Source organism: Passer montanus, unplaced genomic scaffold (assembly GCF_014805655.1).
Source record: "Passer montanus isolate IOZ18808 unplaced genomic scaffold, ASM1480565v1 scaffold55, whole genome shotgun sequence".
In the NCBI taxonomy this organism is placed as follows: domain Eukaryota; kingdom Metazoa; phylum Chordata; class Aves; order Passeriformes; family Passeridae; genus Passer; species Passer montanus.
The window spans coordinates 5054375-5079054 of NW_024370485.1; the positions used below are offsets into that span (position 1 = coordinate 5054375).

Sequence of the window (24680 nt, forward strand, 5' to 3'; positions counted from 1 at the left end):
CAGGAGCATTGGCCAAAGGAAATGAGTATAGTCCTAGGGATAGATGAGCAAAATTCTTTCCCATGGAAATAATTACTGGATATTAACAGTTTTTAACAGCAAGAAACTTTTTGCATGTATGCCCTTAAAGCCAGTCTAGTAACGTAACTTAAGCAATTTTAAATGAAAGCTTAACTTGTGCAGCAGAACTAATGTTTGCTCTACTGGTTTTATCATCCACCTTCCACAGATACTACTCTACATACTATATATGAAAGATTGAGCAATTTAGCTACAAAGCAAACATGCCTGATTTCATTTCACAATAATGCAGCTTGCAGCTCCAGGCATGCATTTTCCCTGTGGTTTTATATCAACAGAATCAAAGACAACATTCACTCTTATATCCATCCTTCTCTGGAAGGAGACATTATCAGAGGCTTTTAGAAAACAAGATTTTAGACCCTAAAAATCCTGTGCAGCTGTTTATGGAGATTTGCCTGCTCATGGTTTCTTTTAACAAGGAAGCAAGGTTGGCCTATATCTGTTTTGCAGTAAAAACACTTCCCAGCATGGCACCAAAGGAAAAGTGCTAGCAGCAGCCCAGCACACGGTGTCTCACCTGCCAATGGGTAAGGCATTGCGGATGATCCTCTGGCTGCCTCGGGTGTATTCAATATCCACGGTAATCGGTGCCGAATAGGTCATGTCCCTCAGGCGGCACTGGAAGGACAAAAGGCACACAACAGGTCAGGTGCTGACTTCAAGCTCAAGAATCTCTATTAAAACAGCCTCTATTTGCCCCATCCTGTAAGTCCTCACAAAGAAATCAAGCAAAGCAAAGCTTCAGCAAGATCTTCTTGATACCTGGAGAATGCTGAATGAACCTGACAAACTCTCCGTTTTGTTTTTGTTTAAAACAAAATCCAAGAAAATCCAAATACAATTGCTCTGATTTTCAAAAGCAGCCAGCAGATCTGTGCCTTCAGAAGACAGCACTGCAGAGCTTAACTTCTAAACTCTCTAATTAAACCAAGAGGTCTAATTAAACCAACAGGTCTAATCAGCAGAGTTGGAACAAAGACCACAGTGTGTCTGAGCAGTGCTCAGTTCAGGGACATTTCTGTATGTGGACTCCCAACAGCTGAAGACTTGTGCTGCCTTATAAAGTTTGACAAAATGGAAAGGCACAAGATTGAGAGAGACACCATTACCTTATCAGAATGAGCAAACCTCACTGTATGGTACATTTCTAATGATGACTTACAGAAGGCTCACTACAGAATCACTTCCTGCAAAGATTCCCAGAATTTGTCTGCAAATTCCTTGGGGACCAAGAGAAGCAGAATAAACATATCTAGGGCATTAGATACCTCAAGGCTCAATCATTTCTAATCCAATCTCTCTGGTCTGCTCTCCCCAGCCTCCCTCTAAGATGCTGCCAGCCCTTAAGGTATTGCGTCTCTTCATGCAAGACAGGCCTGATTGCATCTGCTGAACACAAGAGAACAACTCACAGCAGGTCATTCATGACCTCACTGAGCATGCTTTACCTTTCAGCTTCAGGATTACAGGCTCAACAGCAGCCAGACTTGCACATTTATACTTCTGCAGTCTTTCAGTTTGTTGATTATGTACTAACAAAAGGCAATTAAGATGATGCTGTGTATTGAAGATGCAGCTCTAGGGAAAAACAGGCCTTCGAGAATCATTCCAAAGTGGATGCTTCTCCTCCCTCCACACTACACAGTAAACCTCTTCTCCAGTAATAAAATACTGATATACACCAGCAGCTTTCAAGCCATGCCTTGCAGGAAACTAGGTACCATTCTGCTCCCAGCAACTACCTCCAATTGAAAAGTAACTGAGAATATTTCCATATCCTAATTACTTTAAATCCATCTGTATGAATAGATCATGAAACTCACATAAAGACTGGAGCAAAAAGAAAGTTAGACAGCCTCTTTAGTACTACTTGAGGGAAAAATGCCTTGGGATTCTCTGTGTGTGCTTTTTTAACATAGGTCACAGATACAAAATACAAGTTACAGTGTAATATTCCAGCATGTGTATTTTTGTATCACCTTTCTGGAGGTAACTTCTTACTATAGACACCTGGAAGTAAAAAACAAGCATGACTTGATATACACTCAGACCCTCACAAAAATCTAATGATTTTAGGTGGTTTGGGAAGGAATTTTATGAGCTTTCAATAGAGAAATACAACAGCAGACTCCTAACTATCTAATGCTTTTTTTCATTTTAAGGCACCCAGGCTTGACCTGAGCACCATCCTATTTAAGAAAACAACTGTGGCCTCCATTTGTATACAGCACACTGAAAATAAAGAGAAATTATGGACTAGCATTAAGCATCAATGAGAATATATGAGATACAAGAGTATCTCACTCTAAACTCAAGGTCAATATGCTCTATAAGCATTTATTTTGCCTTCCTCTGTATATACAGTCACTTTAGCTATACAGTAAGAAAGCATATTAATACCTGAATTCTTGAATATGAGTTGTTGGACACAAACAATTTTTTTGCATGCAATTTAATTAATATGAAAGAAATGTTTCCTGTTGCATTTTGTGCATGCTCACATCTACTGACTAAACATTAGCTATACATTTGTGAGATGCAGCAACTATCATATATTACACCTGGCTGAGTTATTGGCTTTATTTTAAAGCTTTCCATCAAACCAAATGAGATTTGAGTCAGGCCACTTGAGACAGAAAGTGGCCATGCCCAAGCAGCACAGCTGATTTCTCCAAAGCACAGAATGTATTTCATTATAGTCTAGATTGGATGACAAAAAACATATTTCAAGTATCAAGTGGATACAGCAAGGAAAAAAGCATCAGATATATTAACTGAGTTATGAGGTTGACAACCAGCTGCATGCAGGTAAATAAGTGCAAACTCCAAGCTCAGTTCCCCCTCCAGAGACCAAAAAGAAGTGGTCACTACCTCTGTTGCAGTGGTATAAATCTCAAAGCACAGTAGCAGGAGAGAAATACTGTGTTCCTGAGCACTTTGAAGAGAACTGGATGGCTCTAGATACATGAAAGCAATCCTAAAAAGTTCAAAGCTTATGCTAGCTTATGGGTTTCTCATACCTATAGAAACTACCTTGTATCCTGTTGGTCAAAACCAAGAGACTCTGATTTCAGTCACAGCAGGATGTCCTCCAACATACATCTTTATTCCAGAAATACACAATCCAATTGTTAACCTACATGCCTACAGCACTGCAATGAAATTAAATATACCCTCCAGAAGGATAATGTTCTTCTGCAGCTTCTTATAATTTTAACAGTTTCCATCTGTTTCTGCTTAAAATTTCCATGTTTGCTTTCTGAATCAGACATTAAAAATATGAGCAAAAAAATCAGATACAAGTTCCCAAAGACTGGAAAGGAAACAGAGACTGAAGTGACCTATGGTGCAGACAGTAGCAAGGCTAATATTAAAAAGAAGTAAATAAGAATATCAAAGCACCTTACATTATGGCATGAGGACTTCAGCTCTGTCATGAGGAGAGCCGTAAGATGAAGCAAGAGAAGTACTTTTCACTACTTTCATGAAAACCCACTCATATTAAGCTAACACAAAACACTGAATACAGCAAAAAAAAAATCTCAACAATTTTAAAAAAATTAAAAAGTTTTATTCAATGATGTTTAAGTTCTGAAGCTTTTTACAGTGCTGGTGGAATGCAATGCACTACCTAAGGTAACACTCACATACTCAAAATTACATGCAACTATTATCCCAGACATTCCCAAGATAAAAAAAAAACTCAACAAGGTAGATGCAAACATTAATACCTCATGAGGTGATACAGGTCGTGTCACATTGAAGCTTTCTTCCACATCTGGAGTACCCACATAGATATTGAGGTACCTGCAATACAATTTCAAAATAAGCAATGAGGCAAATATTTTTCAGGCAACCTGAAGAAAGCAAATTTTACATACACTGAAAAATGAAATTACGTGATAAACACAAGTTGATTAATAATGAGCAATCGTTCTTCTCAAAGTAACTCATTGTATTTGAGTTGTGGTCAAATAATAAAAGTTTAGCCTGCATGTGCAGTAAACCTTTAAATCTTCCCATCTTTCATTGCATAAAGTAAGAGGTAAGTCACAGAAAACGCCCTCTTGATTTATGCCTAAACAAGTGGTTACAAACACTTTACAGCTGATAACAAACCCATGAGATAGTACTCATGCTGCTACTGATATGGAAATCATCTCATGCTTACTTCAGGTACCACATTGGGTCAGCATCACTTGTGACTTTTTCATTGGCCTTCATGATTTTCTTTATCTGGAGGAGAAAAAGAACAGAATGGATCCATGGCCTTTTCTCAGTGCTACGAGCCACTCTCCCCCCAGCCCAGGAGAGCCTACCTCGACATTGATGAAATAGTTGAATGAGTCTATAACAGAATGGATCCATGGCCTTTTCTGAGTGCTAAGAGCCACTTTCCCCCAGCCCAGGAGAGCCTACCTCGACATTGATGAAATAGTTGAATGAGTCTATGTGCTGCTTCACCAGTCCTTTCACCTGAAAAATAATGCACACAGCAAATAAAATCAGCTTCAGTAACGTTAATCACACAAGACAGAAATTAAGAGATAAGCATTTATGACTGGTTTTGGTAACTGTGCTAAATTCTTTCAGCTGACAAACTTCTGGGAAGTGGCTGGCTGCTCATTCTGGTTCTCCACTACATTTCCAAGCTTACACTGGAGCTGTCATATAAAGAGCATGGATAGGGTCTCCAAGAGCCAGTAAAACAGGAAAATAATCTGGCAACATTACATACATACAGAATGGATTGAGAATAACCACAACAAAATGCAGAACTCTAGGATGTCACCACAAAATAATTTGTAAATTAATCAAGAAGACAATCTATGGAGCAAGTCTATTGATAACTGCAAGGAACTAAAACAAAAGGCAAAATCCACAGGAGTGAGAACAGGTATTCTGGGAAACAGTAAAAGCCAGAAGAAGGGAATGTAAAGTTAGAAAGGAGATGAAATATTCACACCATGAAATGAGTGTGTAGCACTAACCTTTAGAAATGCTGGAAGAAGTCTCCATTTTTCCTGAAAACAAAACAGTTTGAAACATCATTTCAAGGAGTAGCCAAATATCTAACATGCCTGAGCTTTTTGTCTGCATGTTTTATTGTTATTATTGTTTTTTGAACAATAACATTATTTTAAATCAGATCCATTTGGAAAAAAAACCTAAAAAACAAAAAACAACTGTCTAAAGCCAACAGAGATGGATTAAAATTACCTGGAGCATCTCAGTAAACCATACATGCAGTATTTCCTCAGCATGCAAAGGCACACTGCCTTTCCTAAGAGCAGCTTATGTGAAAATACATTTTTCTGAGACAATTCCTTAACACCATGTCCTCATTTATGATCAACTAACATTTTTTTTTGGATATGTTCTGTTAACACTGTAAATTATATTCCTAGAAAGGGAAGATTTCCTACAACTTTTACTTTACAAAACACATGCAAGAACCTGTATGTGTTCTGTCTCTGTAACACTTATCAGGACTCTAAATCCTACACAGATTTAGCAAAAGTACTGCAAGTGCTAAGTATATCAAGGTTCCTACAAACTTTCCCCTATTTCTAATCTTTGAGGAGCACAGGGAACATCTCTTTATCTCAGCCCCACTTTCTCCCACCATGGCAGTGCAAAAAAACTTGCCTATGTCTTTGGCTGGAGACAAAATTCTTTTATTAGGAAGAGCGCTCCCAGCCCTCGTATGCTTCTCCATCTACTACCATTTAAAAATACTACAAAATTAGTAACCAAAAAACCTGCAGAAAGTTGTTTGTTTTCTTCTATCCACAGAAATGCTGATGGTGCTCTTGGCTTTCAGCCTCCACTGCTGCTGTTTGTTAATCTACTAATCTTGCTTGTGATCCCAATCTAACATCTAACCATGGCAAAGCCGGTGAAGTAAAAACAAACACATGCAGTACGGTGGCTTTTAATACTGGTCCTTCGTGGTTTATGTGCAGCAGCGTTCACAGACTGCAAAGCTGAAGAGTGGCTGATTTCAGGTTTTAATGTTACGTCTAAAAAAGGGGGTTAATCTGTTAAACAGTAATGCAATCAAACTGATGACCTAAGGAAGACCCTAATGATTTTAATCTGGAGTAAATCCTGCAAGGCCAGGCTGGCAGGGGCACGGGGCAGCGGGCCGGGCCGGGCCGTGCCGTGCCGGGGGGCGAGGACAGGGGCTGCGAGGGCCGGAGCGCCCGGGGGGCACGGCCGGGACGGGCACTGCGAGGGCCGGGACGGCGCCTCAGGAGGCCGAGCCCGGCTCCACGGGCGGCTGCCCAGGGGCGCTCGGAGCACACAGCCCCCAGCCCACACACACAGATAAACACACACAAACACACACAAACACACAGAGACAAACACACACACAAACACACACAAACAAACACACACACACAGACAAACACACACACAAACCGAGCGGCGCATCACAGGCAGGGGGGACTCCACGTGTGCGCCAGCAGAAGACTCCTTCCACCCCACCCCAGCTCGGGTGAGCCCGGCCACACTCCAGGAGAGCCCGAGGCGCTCCCGGCCCTTGCCCCTCGCCCCGCTGACCTCCACCGTGTTGACCGGGGCCGCCGCCTGCTCCGGGGTGAGCGCGCCGAGCCCCAGCGCCTCCATGGCCGGCCGCGCACCGCGGCGCTGCAGCACGGCGCGTCCCCCCGCGCTCCAGCGCGGCGCCCGAAGGTTCCGGCCCCGCGCAGCCCGGGCGCCGCCGAGCGCAGCCAGGCCCCGGCAGCCCGGCCTTCCCCCTGCCGGCAGCCCGGCCTTCCCTCTGCCTGCAGCCCGGCCTTCCCTCAGCCTGCAGCCCGCCCCGCCGGGGCACCGCGGAGCTGGCAGCGCCCGCGGGTCCCCCCCGCATCCCCGAGTCGGTCACCGCTCCCCGCCGGCGCAGCCGGGAGGCGGCAGGGACACGGAGCACTTGGGCTTTAAACGGCTTTCCTGCAGTTTTCAGCTTGTAAAGTAACGCGGGGCACCAGCTTTTAGCGTTATTATTATTACTGTTATTATTATTGAATGCTGTAGCTGAATCACCTACAAATTTATTTGTTCTCCTTTACAAGGGTCGGTGGTACAGAGGCAGCAAAATCGCAGATTTGGAGCTACTCATCTGCGCCAGTTCAAGATTAAATGAGAAGCACTAGTGATCTCTGCAGATTCCCGTGGCAGTAAGATTTTGAGGTATATATATGTAAATATAATAATTTGTAAGTAAGTTCTAAAAGAGTGTACAGACGTCGGCCCTGGCTCAGGTTCCACATGAGTACATTCCCGGGGGTGGGTCTGGGCTCCATCCTGGACACTAAGGCCCCTACCCTGAAGAGGAGTAACATTTCAGACTCCTTCCATTTGCTTTCCTGCCTGAAGCGCACAGGCAGTAGAGAATTTGTTTAATACGTGGCAATCCATGTTTAATCCATGCCAGGCCTCTGTCGGGCAAAGGGGAGAGCTTGGAGCAGTTTCTCACAGGAGTCACCCCTGCAGTCCACTCCCCCTCCAACTCTGCCAGGCAAACCCAATACATCCTTCATCCAAGTAGTCAGATTTAAGCAGGCAACTGTTTGGAACATTAGCTGTACAGCTGGGTTAAAGTCACTACTCTACACTGGAGCTGCTTCTGAGAAGTAACAGAAAAACAGTCACAACAGAATATTACTGGAGTCATTTATCTTTGGCATTTAACAATCTGTTGCATTTAACAATGCTTGTGTAAATGACTTTTCACCACTGCTGGTATCACAAACAAAATTTAATGCATACAAACCCTCAAATACTTGATTTTTAACAAAGCTGCTACAGAATGGCATCTTGTTTCACAAGGACAACTTCTGAGTAGAGGCAAGTGCATTTCAGGCACAGTAGCATAAATAGCATGCAACACATGACATTAGACAGAAGCAATGTCCCTGTTTGAAACATTAAATTAAAACATATTAAACACTCACTTGAAACACAGGCCATGCTATAAAATGCCCTTCGCAAGTCACCTTAATCCCCACCCCCCCATAAATGCTATGCTTTGAGTATTTACTGGTAAAAAAGAGTATGACAGTTGTTCCAGCTCATTAAAGAGCTGAAGTTTGATGTTTATTTGTACAATATAATGTATATAAAATATTACAATTAAAAGTTCATAATCATATTAGCAATCACCTTCAAAAGTTCATAAAATCCTCTTTTGGCTGAAGTTCAAAATCATGTAGGTATTTCTAAAATTGTAGCAAATCACTAAGATTCATTCCCTCTAGCTGTTTTTGAAATGCATTCCTCTCTTAATGATTTTGAATTGCCTACCAAAATTTCATATTCATCTGAACAAGCCTGGCTTACCTAGTGGCACAGTTATGATAATCTAAGAGTTCCTTTCTCCTAGGTTTTCCAGGAAACAGTTCCCTTTAAAATATGTATTCATCTTTATTTTATGCAATGTTTTCACAGGGGACAGAAGACAAGTGCTAGAGAAATTTCTCTAAAAAAGGCATTTTGAAGAAAGTTTTCCTTAACATTTACATGTGACCAAAGACCTTGGACACTGAAAAACTGAATAGAAGTAATTTCCTTTGCTATAAAGGGTACACATTCCTGTAGAAATGGACTACAAAACCACAGTGCTAATAATGCCCAGGTTTTTTAGACCTTTATGATAGACACAGTAATGTACATAAACAATTTGTGTGACACATTACGCTTTTACAGGTTATTTTTGTCTCTTCATAAAAAATAGATTGTAATATAAAATATTAAAAACAAGCTCTAACTTGTACCACACCAAGGTTTTCCATATATGACATCTTAAAAGGAGTATTATATGGTAATATATTAAAATATAATTTTCAAGTAAATCATCAGTTTCATAGACAAGAACACGTCTATAATATGTACTCCAGCACTATCTAATCCCAGTAATCTGAAATATGCAAGATAAAGCCTGTGTAAACTTAAAGAAGTTCACTTCCACATTTCTCTATTTCAATCCCATTCATTTTCTGTATGCAAGATTCCCAATGCCTTAAATGGGAACTAAATATTGGGGCACAGTCCAAAGAAATTTGAGGAAAACAGGAGCATTTCTCACACACTCCATAAAAAAGTGAATACAATAATATTTTCAAAAATTACTAATTACTCAGGTTCTTGCTTTCAGATCTAAGAATATTCTGTGAAAAATTTACATTCTGTTGGATAAGGGCATGAAAGGGGCAGTTCTTCTGTAGTACACTGTAAGGTCAGGGTTAAGTGCTTTTGGGAATAAAGGTTAGAAAGACCCAACTTAAAAATACTTAATACCCATCCATTAAGATCAAAGTTCAATACATACACATATTAAAAATTCTGTATGACCTCCACTGAATAAACAAAATGCTTATAAACACATTAATTATATACAGAAATTTACTCCACCTCCAACATCATGTTTCTCAGGTGTTTATGGTTAATCTCAAGTAGAGTTGAGAAGTTCTGAGTGATTCATACTGGAAGTGGTGCACGCTGCTTCTGTAACAGCTATCCTGCAAACAGCTTGTAACACTGGCATTCCTTAATGTAACAGAGGCAAAGTTCTGGGTCCAGTAATTGCACAAGTATCTGCACTTGGCCTGGTATGAACCTGGGTTTGGCTATTAAAGCAGTTATGCCATACTGTCTTCTTCAAAGTATTCTCAGAAACATAACTGTTGTCTGAGATGTTACTCTACAAAAATACAATGTAAGCATAGTACATTTTATCTACAGTTTTGTCATTTCCCAATATGCATTGCTATATGTAAATATATTTGAGTTTAAAAATAACATTGTTTTGATGGTGGCAAAACAGTAAGTACATTGCCAGCTCTTTCCCACTACAAGTCATAATAAATGCTTGGTATGGAAATTAGTAATTCACTGGCTATTACAAGTGACAATCCATTAAACAAATATTTTTCTATTAAAATATATATATATGACCTTGACATTAATTTCTTTACAGTGAATTTCCGAAACCATCTGTATACATTTAACAAGACCTTTCCCCATCAACAGTCATTGGAGTAGGCTGTTCTTAGAGATGTGACTTCCCCACTGTCTTGGAAGATTAAAAAAGGGTACATTTTTTAATTGCTCGATGTTTCTGCTTCTGTTTTCTCCATTGCTGCCTCAGGAAAAAGCAGTTTTCTAAGTATATTTGCATAGAATGGTCCATACACTTTTTTATTGAAGTTTACAATGCTTGCATACTGAGATCCCAGAAACTCTATCTCTGTCTGAATCACAGAAAGGCCTCCTGGCATAGCAGGCATACACTTCTGAAAACTTGGAAGAGCAAGCAAGCTTCTCATGAAGAGCTGGATTCGCTTGTCTGAAATGGAATATAAAATATGCTCAGAACAAATGTAAACCCAAGGTGATGCCACAGTCACTTTTTAAGTACCCTGAAAACCAACAGTGTAAGCAACAACTCTTTCTCAAGATTGCTTTGGAATGGGAAACAATACTGTAAGCTTCTTAAATTTGGCTACTGCAAGGTGGACACAGCATAAACCTACTGCAACAAGTTACATTAACAAATATGAAGTAGACTCAAAGGAAAGAAAAAAAACACAGTAGGTTTAAACCCAGGATGGACAGAAAGAAGACTAAACATTCATTTTATCTAAATTCTTCTCCGAAATACTAGGCTGCCTAGGCTTGTCTCTACATGCACTTTTACAATTATTTCCAGCTGTGACTAACTATGCTCTGCAACATACCCAGAACACCATTTCCTACTAAACACCATATCCTTAATTTAGTTGAGCCAGTATTTTACTGCAGTAAGAAAATACTTTTAGAAGATAATGAGACAGCTTATTAAGCTTGCTGGAAGTTTATAAACAGACACATACAATATGACAATTAGGTAGTCTCTTACTAACCAATCAAGGAAGAGACAGGATTATTCTTCTCAACAATATGAGCGATTTGACCCATTAAATTGCTCTGCATTTCTTCAGTAAGAGTGGGAAGACCTCTTTCACTTAGAGACTTGTTCACTATGCTGCAAATCTGGATGCCAATAGCATTCAGAGCCTCCTTCAAGTCAAAATTTCTGGAAGAAAAAGAAAAGCATTACATTCTGCAGTTTCTGTAGGTTGTCTCCTTTCCCTTTTATTTTCAGCCTGGACTCTGCAATGAGAATTTTGAAAAGTTATCTTTTGCTGCGGATTTATACAAATCTACATAAACAGGAAAATTTCTATGTGGAAGAAAAAATAAAGACCTAGCTGTGATTCAAATGGGAAAAGTAATTTCACGTGTGCAGCAGTGACACCAATTCACTTTATCCTTATGCCTAGGTGTTTTTGTGGGCCACCTGCATAGCATTTAATGAGAATAAACAAGGGTAGAAAATTCTTTTAAAAGACAGTCACAGACATCAGACTTGTCAAGCAGCCAAAGAAACAGGCAGCCAAGCAACCTGAACTACCTACAAGTTTGAAACAACTCCCAAGAGGATTTAGTGAATGTACTGCCACAATATCTCCAGTATTAGGAGTGTATGAAGGAACTTCACTGCTGGGTTCCAAAATTTGTACATTAACATCAAGACTAAGATTTCATTAAAATCTACTTTTGAAAACAAGTGTCTAACATATAGTGGCCTTGTATCATAAAGAGAATACATAAATTATTAAAATTCGGTATATTCCTATTAATAACAAGCACCAGTTATGACTCTAGAATTGTTTCCAATTATTTACTGTCCAAAAAACAGTTTTATAAAGGAGTAAAAAAAAAAAGATCTTACTTCTTATTCATGCCTTCAAGAAGAGGAAGGGAGATTCTTTTCAGCTGGTCAGGAAAATCAGGCATATCTACAATTGCTGCACCCACCATGTTGTTTGTTATGAGAGAAACACAAGCTATGACTTTTAATTGATTGAGCTTTTCTCTCAACTCCTGAAGACGGACTTCATCTGTTATTAGAGTCTAGAATTGAAACAATAATACTAATTTAGGAATAAGGAGGGAGGGAGACAGGAAAAGGACAGATCTAGGATGCAGTCATGAAGCACTACTATTTTTAATCACAAATATGCAAACCCAGAGGAGACAGCAATAAAATACCCTAAATATGTGGCATAATATGAAGTGGTATTATGTACAAGTACCAGAAGTAAACCTGTGGCGGGAAGAAAAGTAATGAGGAAACTGAGGACATTGCACCTTATTCCTCATCACTGCTGACAAATCGGTAACCAACAATTCAGCCCACGACATGGAATGCTCAGAGGATCCAGAGGACATTGTAATGACTAACCAACAGACAGAACAGTCTTCTGGATTTGGGTGTCTTTTGAAAAAATGCCAATATTTGTAACTGATGGATAATAACGAACAACTGTGCCTGACAACCACCAATTCAACCACCAGAGCAGGTTCTGCAAGTGATACATAACCCGCTCCAGGCAAAAAGCCAGCTGATCATACCAAGAACATAAATAATCCCCACAGCAAGATGTAGCTGGAGTTCATTTTAGGTTACAAAGAGTTCATCCTGAGCAGCACAGGGGCATTAACATCCAACTGCAGTTGCTAGCCATTTCATAGTATGGCAAGCTAGACCTACCAGAGAACATCTGTATTTAGATCTTAATCAAAAGGTCTAAGAAAGAAAGGTAAGAAAGTGGTTTCCCTTCTGTCCACTCACTGAGAACACCAAGAGCATGCCCATGTATTTAACAAATTCTCTGCCAGGCCATTGTACATGTAGCTAAGGCCCTCTGGAAATGCAAATTTTAGCCCTGGCTGGTGACAAATTTCCCACTGGCTTTATGGGAAGTTGCATAGGTCAGTAATCAGGAATAGGAGGGAAAAACGGAACACTGAGTCATGAAGCAATAGTTTACTCTGAAAGGAAAAATACCTACTTTAGAGAACTCAAGTTTTTTACTGATTCTGTTCTGAGGAGCAATCCCACCAATTCCTGCTGCTGTTAGGCAAACAGAGTGCTGCAGTCAGTTCTTTTAAAGATAGAAAAAGTCAAGTACAGTACAAGGCCCAGCCTTTGACCACAGCCAAGACTGCTCTTAGGGCAGAGGTGGTGAGCTATGATTGGAAAGAGGGAGAACAACCTTTACCTTGTTCTTTTCTGGTTGTTGACTTGCCCATCTAAAATTTCAGAATCTGGACTAGAATATAATCTCCAAATTTCAGATTTACTGTGCAGAAATTTAAGGAATGCAAAAGAGCATTCACTTACTATCATCAATAACAGGATTATTGTATCACATCAATGATTTAATATAGCTGGTAATCTGAAGACACCAAAACATATTTCTTACCTCTGGAATTGTTTTGCAATAATCCCACTGTAACAGTTTCAAGTAGCCATTGTTTAGCACCAGTGTAGGACTAATAATTGGTTTTGAACTACCATCAGCACCAGGGGATGAAGACTCATCAGAAATAGATGACAATTCATCTTCTATTGATTCCTTTATCCATTCTGTTGTGAGATTCAGGGCACCTAAACATTGCAAATAGCACAGATTTACTGCATGCCTTCAACAAAATGAGCACTATCTTGAGGAAAAAAAGATTTGCATACAGAAGAGAAATCAACTTCTGAAGACTTAAATATAGTGGACAGCTGAGTCTTCACAAATGGTAATTCTCTCACTCACTTTTTTCCACTGATCATCTTCAATCTTCCACTGGTAAATTCTACCTGGTTTGTACAAACCCAGCCACAAATTGTTAAGACTTCAGACAGGATTTTTAGGTAATAGAAGTCTCAAAGTTTGAGTTCCCAAAGGATTGTTTTCCCTTTTTCGGAGAGGCCACTTATTGGATAGGGCATAAGAGTAAAAAGTAGAGGTGAAGGAAGATTAAAATATTTGATTTGTTCTGGTAGAGTTTTTCTCAGGCTGCAGAAATGAACACTGCAGGCCCTATCAGTGGCTCAGGGCTCCCATTTTAGAAGCCCCTGCTCCAGATGCTAGCACACTTACTTATTCTTCTTGGAGGATACATTTCTGAACACTGTTTAACCAAATCACACAAAACATGCAATACTGGATGAAGTTGACTTTGCATCATCTAAGAAATTTTGGTCAGGGCCTACTTTTTGTTGATTAAAAAAATAGATATTAGCCCTTCCAGCTTTCAGGCGCACTAACTGGTTTTACATGTTTACTTCACACTAACAACAGAACAGTTGCACACAAAAGAGAAAAGTCTCATCTTATGCAGGCCTTCTGCATCCAGACAGCAGGAGTCACCACTTGTTTGTTTTTCAGACACCATCCAATTTGGCAAATATAAGTTTGTCTGAAAGTGCCTCAGATTATAGGCAGACAAACTTGACAGCAAGTTAGGCAATCATCCAGAGATAGCTTGCTTGTCAAAAAATTTTCCCATTACTTACATACAGACAAGAAATTGAACTTTTCCTCTAAGTTAACTGCAACTTGTCGAGTTTTCACAGCATGTATTTAAATAGGCTTCTTTTCAAAGAATAAATTTAAATTTAATATAGCATGGTACATACTTGGTGTTTCTTCAAGAATTTCCTGGAATTTTGTTCTTTCATAGTCCACCAAGTTATGCCAGAGGTATGGTCTAAGGCTTTTAATTGTGTAATTTGCCATATCCACTTTCATCAGGTCCAAAACGCGGAATATTTGTCTGAAAGGAGGAGTTTAAAATTTCACAGTTTAATTTAGTCTATTGATTTTCACCAGCACAAGTGAAGCACATGTACGTTATCACTTCAATTTCAATTTTGGAGAAGTTAATGTCTTCATTGGCATTTCAGAGTACCAGACATGCTATCTATCATCTGGAGTAGTATATACAAGGCTTGGCCTAAGTTAAAAAGAACAGGACTGATGTAGCATCACTAAATGCAACAGCCCTGTAACTTTTTGAAAAACTACGTGAATGGGTATATTTCAACCTAAATTAACAGATTTTAACTTTTTGGTCACTGACTGAATTCAGAGAAACAATCCTTTTGACCCAACTGTTTTGATCCCCATATATATACACAGTACAACAACTACCATTTAGTCTTAATATTTCAGCATATTTCAGGAGCACTGTTTTCTACCCTGTTATGCAAATGTCTTACTCAAGTTCAAGTAATAAGATCTTAACTAGAGAGCTTTTAAATCCAAAGTTTGGCCTTCCAGAAGAAGCATGCAATTAACACTTCAAGAAGAAACAGTACAAGTGTGCTGCTTACATTTTGTAAGAATGAACAAGACAGAAAAAAAGAGTTTCTGAAACAGATTATTGCAAGAGTTGTTGGCTTAGACAGTCAGAGCTGCCTGGTTTCATCTAGGTATCCTACTCATTTCATTACAAAGTGAGATACACAGTCTGGTCAGTGTGTCAGAGCTCTTCCCCTTTAATGCTTCAGGAAGTTCTCCTATAGTTTGAGAACAGGTGTTATGCAAACTGACACAACTTTAGACTTCCTTTACCCAGCCCCCCGCCTTCCACTGTCTACTACCCTTTCAGGGAGGAGTTTTTTCTCCAAAAACCACACTGAAATACCAACCTCAGTAACTCTACAATATTGTCAGTTGCTTTTAACTGTTTTATGTCATTGTCTCTTATTGGAGCACACAACTTTCCCATAGTGTTGATGACATAATTAGCTAGCCCAGGAATATCAACAGCATTGTGTTCTGCCTGCTGTCTTATAAGATCCGTATCAAGAACTTCACAAATTTGATTGTGAATCCTGTTTGCTCCAGGAGTCAGGAAGGAAAGAAGAATCTAAATTAGAGGGAGGAAAAAAGAAAAAGCTTATCAATAAAGACCAAACCATTTAATAAGCACACTTGAGTGAAATTTTAATATTCATGTCAAGTGTATATAGCTGACAGATTATAACCAGACATTTTAAGACTGAACATTATCAAAGGTTGTGGGGAAAAAAGGACTGTTTGGGAAAAAAAACAACCCCAAACTAGTACAGTTCTGCAAAAATGCTCAAACCAATAAAACAAAAAGCAAGTCAACAACTAGACCCATTCAAAAGCTGGGAGGCTACCCTGTAAAATAAACATTTACTGACTTAAAGTTCTGAAGGACTTAGTATTGTGCCAGGATTGAAGGTTTGTATGCTCACCTGTGCGATAATCAAACAATGAAGCCTAAGTGGGCAGGTGCAATCATGTTTATACTGCTGTTCGTGCCCTAAGCTCACAGTATGGTTCTGGAAACAGGCTGGTAGAGATGTGAAGCTTTGGGAAAAGAGGTGACTTGCAACTGATCACTGTGTAGTGAAAGTTGAATGAACATGCCACTGTCTGTTTGTGGCCATATTCCTGGTTAATAGAAATATACTACAAACAGACATCTATTTCCAGTTCTGAATAATCATGGCTTCATATTATAAAAGGAAAACCAGAAGGTGCTGGCTCAGCTAAGTTAAGCAGACCCTTCAGTGAATTAAGGGACTCTTAAAGCTAAGCAAATCAATACAGAGAAGGAAGAACATTACCTCCTTAATTTCCTCAAAGAGCTTGATAGCATGTTTGTATTCTGGAGGATCTTCATTCAGCTCCGATTCCAAATGATCCCAAAATGCCTTGTGTACAATTTGTTTCACTGTGCCTGCAAAGCTGTGGAGTAAGTCAGTTAGATACTGAGAAGACTCCCAGCCAGCTTCCATCCTTGTAACTGTTTCAGATGAGACTGATCACTTGTTGGGAAACACACCTCCCCAGACACTATGCCCTGCAACCACATCTTTCTGGATGCTGGATCATCAGGTCCCAAAACACAGTCTAGATTGCTCCATTCATTTCTCCTCTCTTTCCAACACCAGTGCTGCTTTTTATTCCATGCTTGTAACTGTTTCAGATGGGACTGATCACTAGTTGGGAAACACACCTCCCCAGATACCATGCCCTGCAACCACATCTTTCTTGGATTCTGGATCTTCAGGTCCCAGTGTAGATTGCTCCATTCATTTCTCCTCTCTTTCCAACACCAGTGCTGCTTTTTGCAAAATTCAAGCTCTTACCTGTTTTGTGGGTAGTCTTCATGTTTTATGCAAAAATTTGCATTTACAGCAATTTCGTGAGCTAGAGTCCAGTTTGACAGATTCCTTGTAGCTGCCATCAGTTCATCAAATGTGATAACCTTGGGAGGGCTAGCTGCTGGAACAAACAAGATCAATTCAAGCCATATATCTGTAGGTGATAAGTCCAATTGAATATACTAAAACCTAGAAATTTTACTGCTTGCTAACTGGACTCCAGTACTCTGGAAGAAGCAACCCAAGATTACCAAGTCTTTATATCTTCCTAAAACACCAACTCAGGAAACTCCCAGCTTATCAGGGGTGTGTGTGTTTGTGGGGAAATACCACACAAGCCTCAAAACATTTTGACGAGCATTTTCATATTTCCACGTGTGAACTAAGATATCTTTTTTCCTTTAAAATGGGATCTTGCATTCCACAGATTTCCTATTAACTGTTCTGTCAAAGCCACCCAACCAAAAGCATGGGCAGTAAGAGATACCAGATGCCCACTATAATTCTGAGCACAAGATGGCTATATTGCCTGCTGAAAAGGTTCCGAAGTTACTGACTTGCAACCCCCTCCGCCTCCCCACTTAAGATCAGCAGATCTTCAGTCTGCTGTGGAAGTTATACTCATATTTAAGTTATACTCATATTTTAGGAGTCAGCAGCAATAACAAAACAAACTCTACACTGGAAAACAAGGGCAAATTCCCAGAGTTTCTAAAACCTTAAATTCTATTATTTTATTTAGTATTTGGAAGGCTGGTAACAAAGAAAGACAAAGAGCCAGCTGCCAACTGCAGCTCCACTAACAAGCTTGTTTTAATATAAGAATTTACACAGATGTAAGAAGTAAGCATGGTCTGCAAATGCTTACAGAACAGAGAAACCACATTATAACCAAGGTTTTGTTTACCATTACTCCAATTATCCTCCTTGTGCAAATGTGTGTTTTCTGTTTGATTCTAGTATTTATGAAAGAAAAATGAATTAAAGATTAATTACATGCAACTTGGTATGGTATTACAAATCTGTAAGTTACAGAATTAATTTTTGCATGCAGGGATCAAACAGAAGAAACCCACCCTTTGCACAAAAGCATATCTGGTTGAGTGGGAGGCTGCTACCAATGTCAAGGTTAGGAAGACCATGGTGACACACTTTTCTTACACTTTCTGAAGGGAAGGAGTGCACAGGAAGACCCCCATGGATACAGCTGCTGCTGGTGTTCCACACACAGGAGATGCACTGCTTCACAGCAGAGAGAAAGCCATGCCTCTCTGTTAATACTCTTAAACAGATTCAGAATCCCAGGTTCTACCCATAACAGCAAAGAGAAACAAGGTAAGTTAGCCTTATTGGTCCATGCACAATGCAGGTAAGGCTGAAATAGGCTTACATGCTGGGGAGCTGGGTTTGCTTGAAGAATCACTGTTAAAACTCTGCCTGGAATACTCTGAGTCACTGGAAGAAGCTGTGCTTTCCGAGAGCCGTGAAGAATCTGAGTCACTGTTATGGTCATCACTGAGAGGCATTCTGATTCCCTTTACCTTGTTTACACAGTAAACAAGACCTGGAAAGACAAACACAATTCCCATAAAACCAGCACTTACTTTTGTTTGTTTCTCAAAAGTCAGCTACTTATAATAATATATGTATTATATTATAATTATATTGTGAATGAAGATCAAGTAGTTGCCTTTCCTAAACAGGAAAAGCAAAGGAAAGGATTTGGCTTGACACACAGAATCATATAGTTATCAACAAACTGTACCTGTTCTGTAAGAAAGCTTTGTACCTTCAGCTGTTTCATACCTTAATGATTCTGTGGGTGACAGTGCCTAAATTGGGAATGTTTAAAAAAATGAAAGGCTACCCAAAGGAACCCCTGAAGCTACTTGCTGCAAGAATTTTGGTGGTTTTCCACGTCCATAAAGGCATTTTGTGATGCCACCATCCCCCACCTGACCTGATGAAGTGGTGTTTAGCAATGAGTTTCCTTCCACAAACAGGCTTCACTGAGTGTAATAACTGTGAAGCAAACACAGAAGTTGCAGGGGGAGAAGAGGCAAGAAATTGAGAATATTACATTTCTGACAAGGTGTAGCTGAAAGTCTGCGCTCAGAATCAGATTAACAATGGCACAGACCCAAACACCAGTCCTCCTAGGGGTGAAGGTAGGTGGATAGGTTTCCTGGTTTAAGTCAAATGGCAACTCTGAGCTCTAACATTCTATTTAGCAGAGTCAACAACCTCCACGGACAAGTGTTGTGCTTCATAGTGTTTGTCTATGTAAAGAAACTGCCTCCCAGGCAGATAATCTGCAATTGCAGAAAATGTGGACAGCTGCACAGTGTGATACAGATGATTAACAACTGCATGACAGGAAGTGAAAAATATGTTCATAATAATAATATTAAAATGAGAACCTGGAAGTCCACTGTAATTACCACCAAAGGAATTTGGCCCAGATACCAAAAGTAGCTGTCCATCTCTGATTAAGGCCATGAAGCATTCTGTAGTGGACTTCATGAAGTGACATAGGCAGCAATGGTTTCCATCAGCAAATTTAACTAATATATAATTTCATTTATTATTAAATCACATCAACTTCAGTAGGCAGGGAATACCACACTTTGCAACTGCTGAATTTGGAAAAAAGACACTTTTAGCAATAAAAGGATGATTTTTGTCTGTACTAATGTGAATCAACACACTGTGGAGTCCTGGGATAGACAAAAGGTAGCGAAAATTAAGATTTCTTTATACCAGCACCTAGCTACTGCTTAAAGCATTTGACTTTTTGGGTACCAACTCATCCTGAATAGGCCTTTATAACTTGATGAGCTACTACACTGATGAGCACTCCCCTGTTAATTGAGATGATTGACATTTCTTAAGTGTGTGTTTACTCTTCCTCCTCTCCGAAGAGGAAAGAGGATGCACTTGAGCATCTTATTGATGTCATACTTTACACTGGGTTTTTTTGTGAAAATAATTGGTTACATTAGTAAGAACACATCTAACAGTTTATCAGTGTACTGGAAGAGCCAGTAAGAGACACTTGATTAGAACACAGAGGTCACACATTCAAAACTTGCAACATTACCCGTGTTCCTAAGGGAGCCAGTAAGAGACACTTGAGGTCACTTGAGAACACAGAGGTCACACATTCAAAACTTGCAACATTACCCGTGTTCCTAAGCATCATAACTCTTGTTAGACCAGCAATTTTATAATTTCTAACAAGCAAATATTTAAAACAGTATTGGCTAAACGACAGCGTTGCAAGAGAACCTAAAAAAACCACTAAACACAGGTATTTTGGCTTGGAAATTGTATTTAAGTTACAATTAGAAATGGTTCACTAGTTAATGCTAGACTAGAGAAGAAACAAACTATTTCTTCAAGTAAAATCTGTGTTACAGATCTCAAAGTTAGTGATGATCAGAAACTAGTTGTCACAAACTAGGTATAGAACATACTTGAGGTTCTTCATGTTGAACTGCTCACTTAAATACAGTAACACTGTACAGAGCCTACAAAGTTTTTATTACCCTCCAACTAATTTTTTTAAATCAATAAAAGAACACTGTATTTCCAGGCTTTAATCTTGTATAACACCCCTTTATTTCCATACAAATAACTAACCTCCAAAAGATTAATGCTGCAGGACGTGGTCCATCAAAAGATTGATTAATGCTGTTCACAGTTAGCGGCCCAAAGTCTTGCAAATCGCTTGCCGAGTGTGAGCAATTCACGGTGTGTCTACTGCTTCAGTTCAGGTGTTAACAACATGGAAGAAGGTAAATGACCATTAAAACCCCAAATACTGTCACACAATTTACACATCATCATTTCATGAACTTCCTCTTACCTCCAGGTATGACAATGTTAATAAAAATTCAGCCTCTGCTTCTCTGAGAGAAGCACTAAACCAGCCACGAAGGGGAGTCAGTACTGCCATTTTCCACCCCATCTTGATTTCCAAGAAGATCAAGCGGTTAAGGTAGAATTAGAAGTCTGTATACATTAAGTCCTTAAGCACTAGTCCCAGCAAAGGATCAATGTAAAATGTTGCATTTCAAAGATGCACATGCATTTTTATGTATCAAGACTACACCTGCTCCCACAGTATATGCAGACATACAGACAGCAGAGCTGTCAGTGGGGTGCTCCAGAAGGCTTAATTTAAGTAAGAAGTTTCAACACTGCAACAGGAGGTGACACACACAAAAAAAACACTGCAATCTTTTGCCACACTAAATACATTTCCTAGTAGAATGCTTCAAGCACAATAGGAAGTAAGAATGGGTGTACTCTGCACAGTGAGAACATTATTGCTAAATTCTATGTTTAAAAGATAAACACATCAAGCTAAACATACATGAATATACAAGCAGAACCTGCAGGGGCCAACTAAAACACTTAGGCAAAAATACAGTCACTGAGCATATGAAAGGTAAGTATAACCCAAAAATGGCATTTCTAATTAGTTACAACAATAGACAACTGAGTCACTCAGTCTTTGCTTTATAGCATACACTGGAAGAGCTGATTTTCCTTGCATTTTTGTAGATAGCACAGTTCTCATTAATAACTAATGGCCAAGTTCATTTAGAACTTTAAATTAGTATAAAAATATGTCAAAAAGCCCTTCAGCCTTGCAAGATCACTTTGTAACTCACCATCTTGGATAAACAATACCATCTTGTTTTTTTGTTTTTAATTTACTTATTAATTATTACATATTAGGCTGTTGTTTTAATACACATATTAATATCCCAACCGTTCTATTAAAGGGTCAGCCTGAGGTTACAACCTGCTTTATTCTGCTGCATTAAAGACTACCCACATTTACATTTGTATTAGGCTGGACACCATCACAGTGGGCTTCATCACACCATTTGCTCTATTTCAATCAGTACCATACTGTAGGGTTTTTTAAGGACAAACTCTTTGGAAGACCAAGCTAAAAGTATCTTCTACATACACCAACCCCAAGATTCCAGCTAATTTAACAATGAAGAAATAAATTCTCACATTTCTCCTATTTAGACAGGTGAAGATTATTCTTTTTAGTAAAAAGAAAATTAATACAAAAACGTAGATGCTTAAAGGCATCTTGTTCTTAACTGGTTACTGCATCACCCAACTCGATTTAGAACTTATCAAGACTGCAAGATCAGGTTAGTTTTAGAAGACACAGGCACATTTTATTTCTGTAGGTTTGTTTTAGAAGTTATTTTACAAAGCACCTGGGGGGAGGAGGGAGGAAGACAGTTTCACAGTTGGGTATTTTCTTCAGATACCATCTCCTAGCAAAGGTTTTCCACAGCCCTGCTTTGTTCAAAGGAAGTGTGCATGGATACAGAGACTTATGAGTGCTCTGTCCAGTTTTACCACTATGAAAGTCTTAACTTTGTTTATTCTGCTGGGTTCACATTCTTACTATCTTCAAGCTGGCACCGACTGAATCTCATTTGGTCTCGAGTTTCCCTTTCACTGACTCCACCTCTGTCAGCACTCACGACATGAGAACAGAAAAGAGCCTTTGTTAAGAGTTACTTGCATTTCCTCCCGCCTCATTTTCCACAGCTTACAGCCGACTTTTCTCCCCTTTAGCTTTCTAGTGCCACGGCTCTTGGAAGGGACACTTCTCTTCGTGAAGGCTTAAAGAACTGTCTCGGCGAGGGCGAGATGCGGCCGGGTGCCCCGAGCGCGGCCCTTGGCCGTGACCTCCGCCCGGACAGGTCGGGGACGGGACCGGGGGCCGTGGCCCAGGGGAGCCCGGGGACGTCCTGCCCGCGGCCCTGCCCCGCGGGGGGAGCCACACCGAGGGAGCCGGCGGCTCCTCCTCTTCCTCCATCTGTTTCGCTGCCTGTCTCCTCCCCCGGCCCCATGTTTTTAACACTTAGCAAAGGCAGGAGTTTGGCACCCTCCGACCAAAACAAACAGCGTTTCCAAGGACAGGCCCGGGGGGAGGGAGGCCGGCGGAGAAGCAAGGAGGGAACACTGTCTGTCAGCCCCAGAGAGGGCGAGCCGGGGCGCCCGCCCCTAAGCGCCCCAGCCCCCATTCCCCGCGGCGATCTCGGGGTGCCCCTGCCCTGCGGACCGGGGCTGCAGCGGGGACCCTGCGGCTGCGCCCGTCGGGGCGGATCGTCCCGGCGGACACCAAGGGATGGCGAAAGCCCAGGAGACACGGGGCAGGGAGGGAACTACGGACCCAGCGCAGGAACTGCGAAACCCACCTGCTGCAGTGGGTGCCCCTCCGGGGCAGCAGAGAGAAGGGCCAGTCCACCACCTCCCTGACACCCACACCGCACAGGAAGGTGGCAACTCCCGAGCCAGCACTGTCCCGGACTCACCCCGCGACTCATCGCCCTGCGTGCCCGGACACCCCGCCGCGTGTCAGCTCCCCTGGCCGGCCGGAGCAGCCCTGCCCTGCCCCGCTGTCCCCAGCCGGTCACTCACCGCTGCCCCTCGCCGCCTCACGCAGCGCTCGCCGGGCCGCACACATTCACCCCCCTCAGATTTAAAGACCCAGCCCGGACTATTAGTGTCTTCCCTGGGCACGTCCATCTCTGATGGTGGAAGCGGGGAGGTGCGGCATCTTTTCCTGCCTGTCAGCGGCGAGGTATCCGAGGCGCTTGGGCCTGCCTCCGCTTATGCCAGTGGAAACTGTCTGCATCTCCTCATTCTGCCTGCGACCGGGCACTGAGCGTGGGGAAATACGCGGGGACACGGGAAGAAGTTTCGGCGGACTCCCCCGCGCCGGCAGTGGGCCGTGCCGGCGTGCGGGGGGATGGGCCGGGTGGTGTTTACGGAAGGGCCCGGTCCGCCCGGGCCGGCGCCGCCCCGGCCCCGCCCCCGGGATGGGAGCACCGACCCCACGGAGCCCGAGCCGGGGGGGAAAGGGGCTGTGCTCCGCAGGGGACGGGGCAGCGCCCCAGGCCGTGTGTGCCGCCTGCCTTTGTGCACTGTATAACAAAGGGAGCTATAACTACGTTCCTGCCCTGGTTTCCGTACCCTGTATATGGGGGGGTAGTGTGGTGCCCCTCCACGCGCCATCTTGGCTCCCCACTGCCACCCCCGCAGCTTCAGGGGAGCCGCTCGGCCCGTGCTGAGCTTAGTCACCCGCCCGGCTCACGGCTGTGTGTCCGGAGGCCTGCTGAGCGCCCACTGAGGAACGCAGCACGGGGCAGTGCAGCACTGTCATTATAAATGCTTTGGCTATTGCTGTATTGACCTCATGCCCTGGCTGCTTCACGCACGCACGGGGCCAGCAGTGCCTGCCAGGGTCATCAGCTCTTCCTGTCACGGAAGCTACGTGCCACCACTGCCTCACCCACCAGGAAGCACCGAGGGCAAAACACCGGCAATCGTCTCTGAGGCGAGAGCTCACTAACACGCCAGCCTTGCCCGTCATGAGGGCAGAGCTCCCCTTCCTGCAGATAACCTTTAGCACACGTGGTGGACTGCACAGAACAGATGTTGTATTCGGGTAGAACAAAGCACACTGTAGGTCACATAAACCTCTGCTATAAAATCAAGGGCTCAAAGCAGGGGACAGAGTTTG

The 24680-nt window shown here is 41.6% G+C and overlaps 3 protein-coding genes across 18 annotated transcripts in view; 1 reads left to right on the plus strand and 2 right to left on the minus strand.

Moving 5' to 3' along the window:
• POLR3B (RNA polymerase III subunit B) overlaps positions 1–6841 on the minus strand; it is a 71406-nt gene extending 64565 nt beyond the window's left edge. Inside the window, exons 1-6 of one of the 3 annotated variants that reach the window (XM_039725422.1) lie at positions 6652–6841; positions 5076–5108; positions 4504–4560; positions 4256–4320; positions 3816–3891; positions 602–702 (exon numbers count right to left, since the gene is read on the minus strand). In XM_039725422.1, the coding sequence (XP_039581356.1) occupies positions 602–702; positions 3816–3891; positions 4256–4320; positions 4504–4560; positions 5076–5108; positions 6652–6717 (398 nt within the window). In that variant the 5' untranslated portion in view covers positions 6718–6841. Of the gene's footprint in view, positions 1–601; positions 703–3815; positions 3892–4255; positions 4321–4403; positions 4430–4503; positions 4561–5075; positions 5109–6510; positions 6530–6651 lie in introns of those variants that run through there. The other 2 variants (XM_039725423.1, XM_039725424.1) reach the window with 2 other exon arrangements.
• On the plus strand, positions 6716–7275 carry LOC120509952 (formin-like protein 5). Its single transcript, XM_039725229.1, has 2 exons — positions 6716–7059; positions 7161–7275. The coding sequence occupies exons 1-2, from the start codon at positions 6716–6718 to the stop codon at positions 7225–7227; spliced, it is 411 nt and encodes a 136-aa protein (XP_039581163.1). The 3' UTR covers positions 7228–7275.
• A 472-nt stretch (positions 7276–7747) lies between these two features.
• Positions 7748–23755, minus strand: TCP11L2 (t-complex 11 like 2). Of its 14 annotated transcripts, none has more exons than XM_039725375.1 (12): positions 23576–23712; positions 20753–20872; positions 18501–18674; positions 18272–18349; positions 17096–17231; positions 16571–16691; positions 15620–15840; positions 14606–14742; positions 13398–13582; positions 11861–12042; positions 10989–11161; positions 7748–10432 (listed from the first exon to the last, which is right to left on the minus strand). In XM_039725375.1, exons 3-12 carry the CDS (start codon positions 18634–18636, stop codon positions 10188–10190), a joined length of 1614 nt encoding a protein of 537 aa, XP_039581309.1. In that variant the 5' UTR covers positions 18637–18674; positions 20753–20872; positions 23576–23712; the 3' UTR covers positions 7748–10187. The 14 variants fall into 14 exon arrangements, with proteins under 14 accessions (XP_039581309.1, XP_039581299.1, XP_039581302.1 ...); XM_039725365.1 differs by having other exon boundaries at positions 17096–17228; positions 18187–18349; XM_039725368.1 differs by having other exon boundaries at positions 17096–17228; positions 18187–18349; positions 20753–20875; positions 23576–23710.
• Between the last annotated feature and the right edge of the window lie 925 nt (positions 23756–24680).

Bases quoted from the DNA above. Each gene is read 5' to 3' on its own strand.
- LOC120509952 (XM_039725229.1), top strand. From the start codon at position 6,716: ATGGCCGGCCGCGCACCGCGGCGCTGCAGCACGGCGCGTCCCCCCGCG. The intron at 7,060-7,160 runs GTAACGCGGGGC...CTCCTTTACAAG, and splicing joins TGCAGTTTTCAGCTTGTAAA to GGTCGGTGGTACAGAGGCAG.
- TCP11L2 (XM_039725363.1), bottom strand. From the start codon at position 23,621: ATGTGTGCGGCCCGGCGAGCGCTGCGTGAGGCGGCGAGGGGCAGCG. The intron at 18,350-18,500 runs GTAAGCCTATTT...GCTGTGAAGCAG, and splicing joins CAAACCCAGCTCCCCAGCAT to TGCATCTCCTGTGTGTGGAA. The intron at 10,433-10,988 runs GTTAGTAAGAGA...ATTCCATTTCAG, and splicing joins TCCTGTCTCTTCCTTGATTG to ACAAGCGAATCCAGCTCTTC.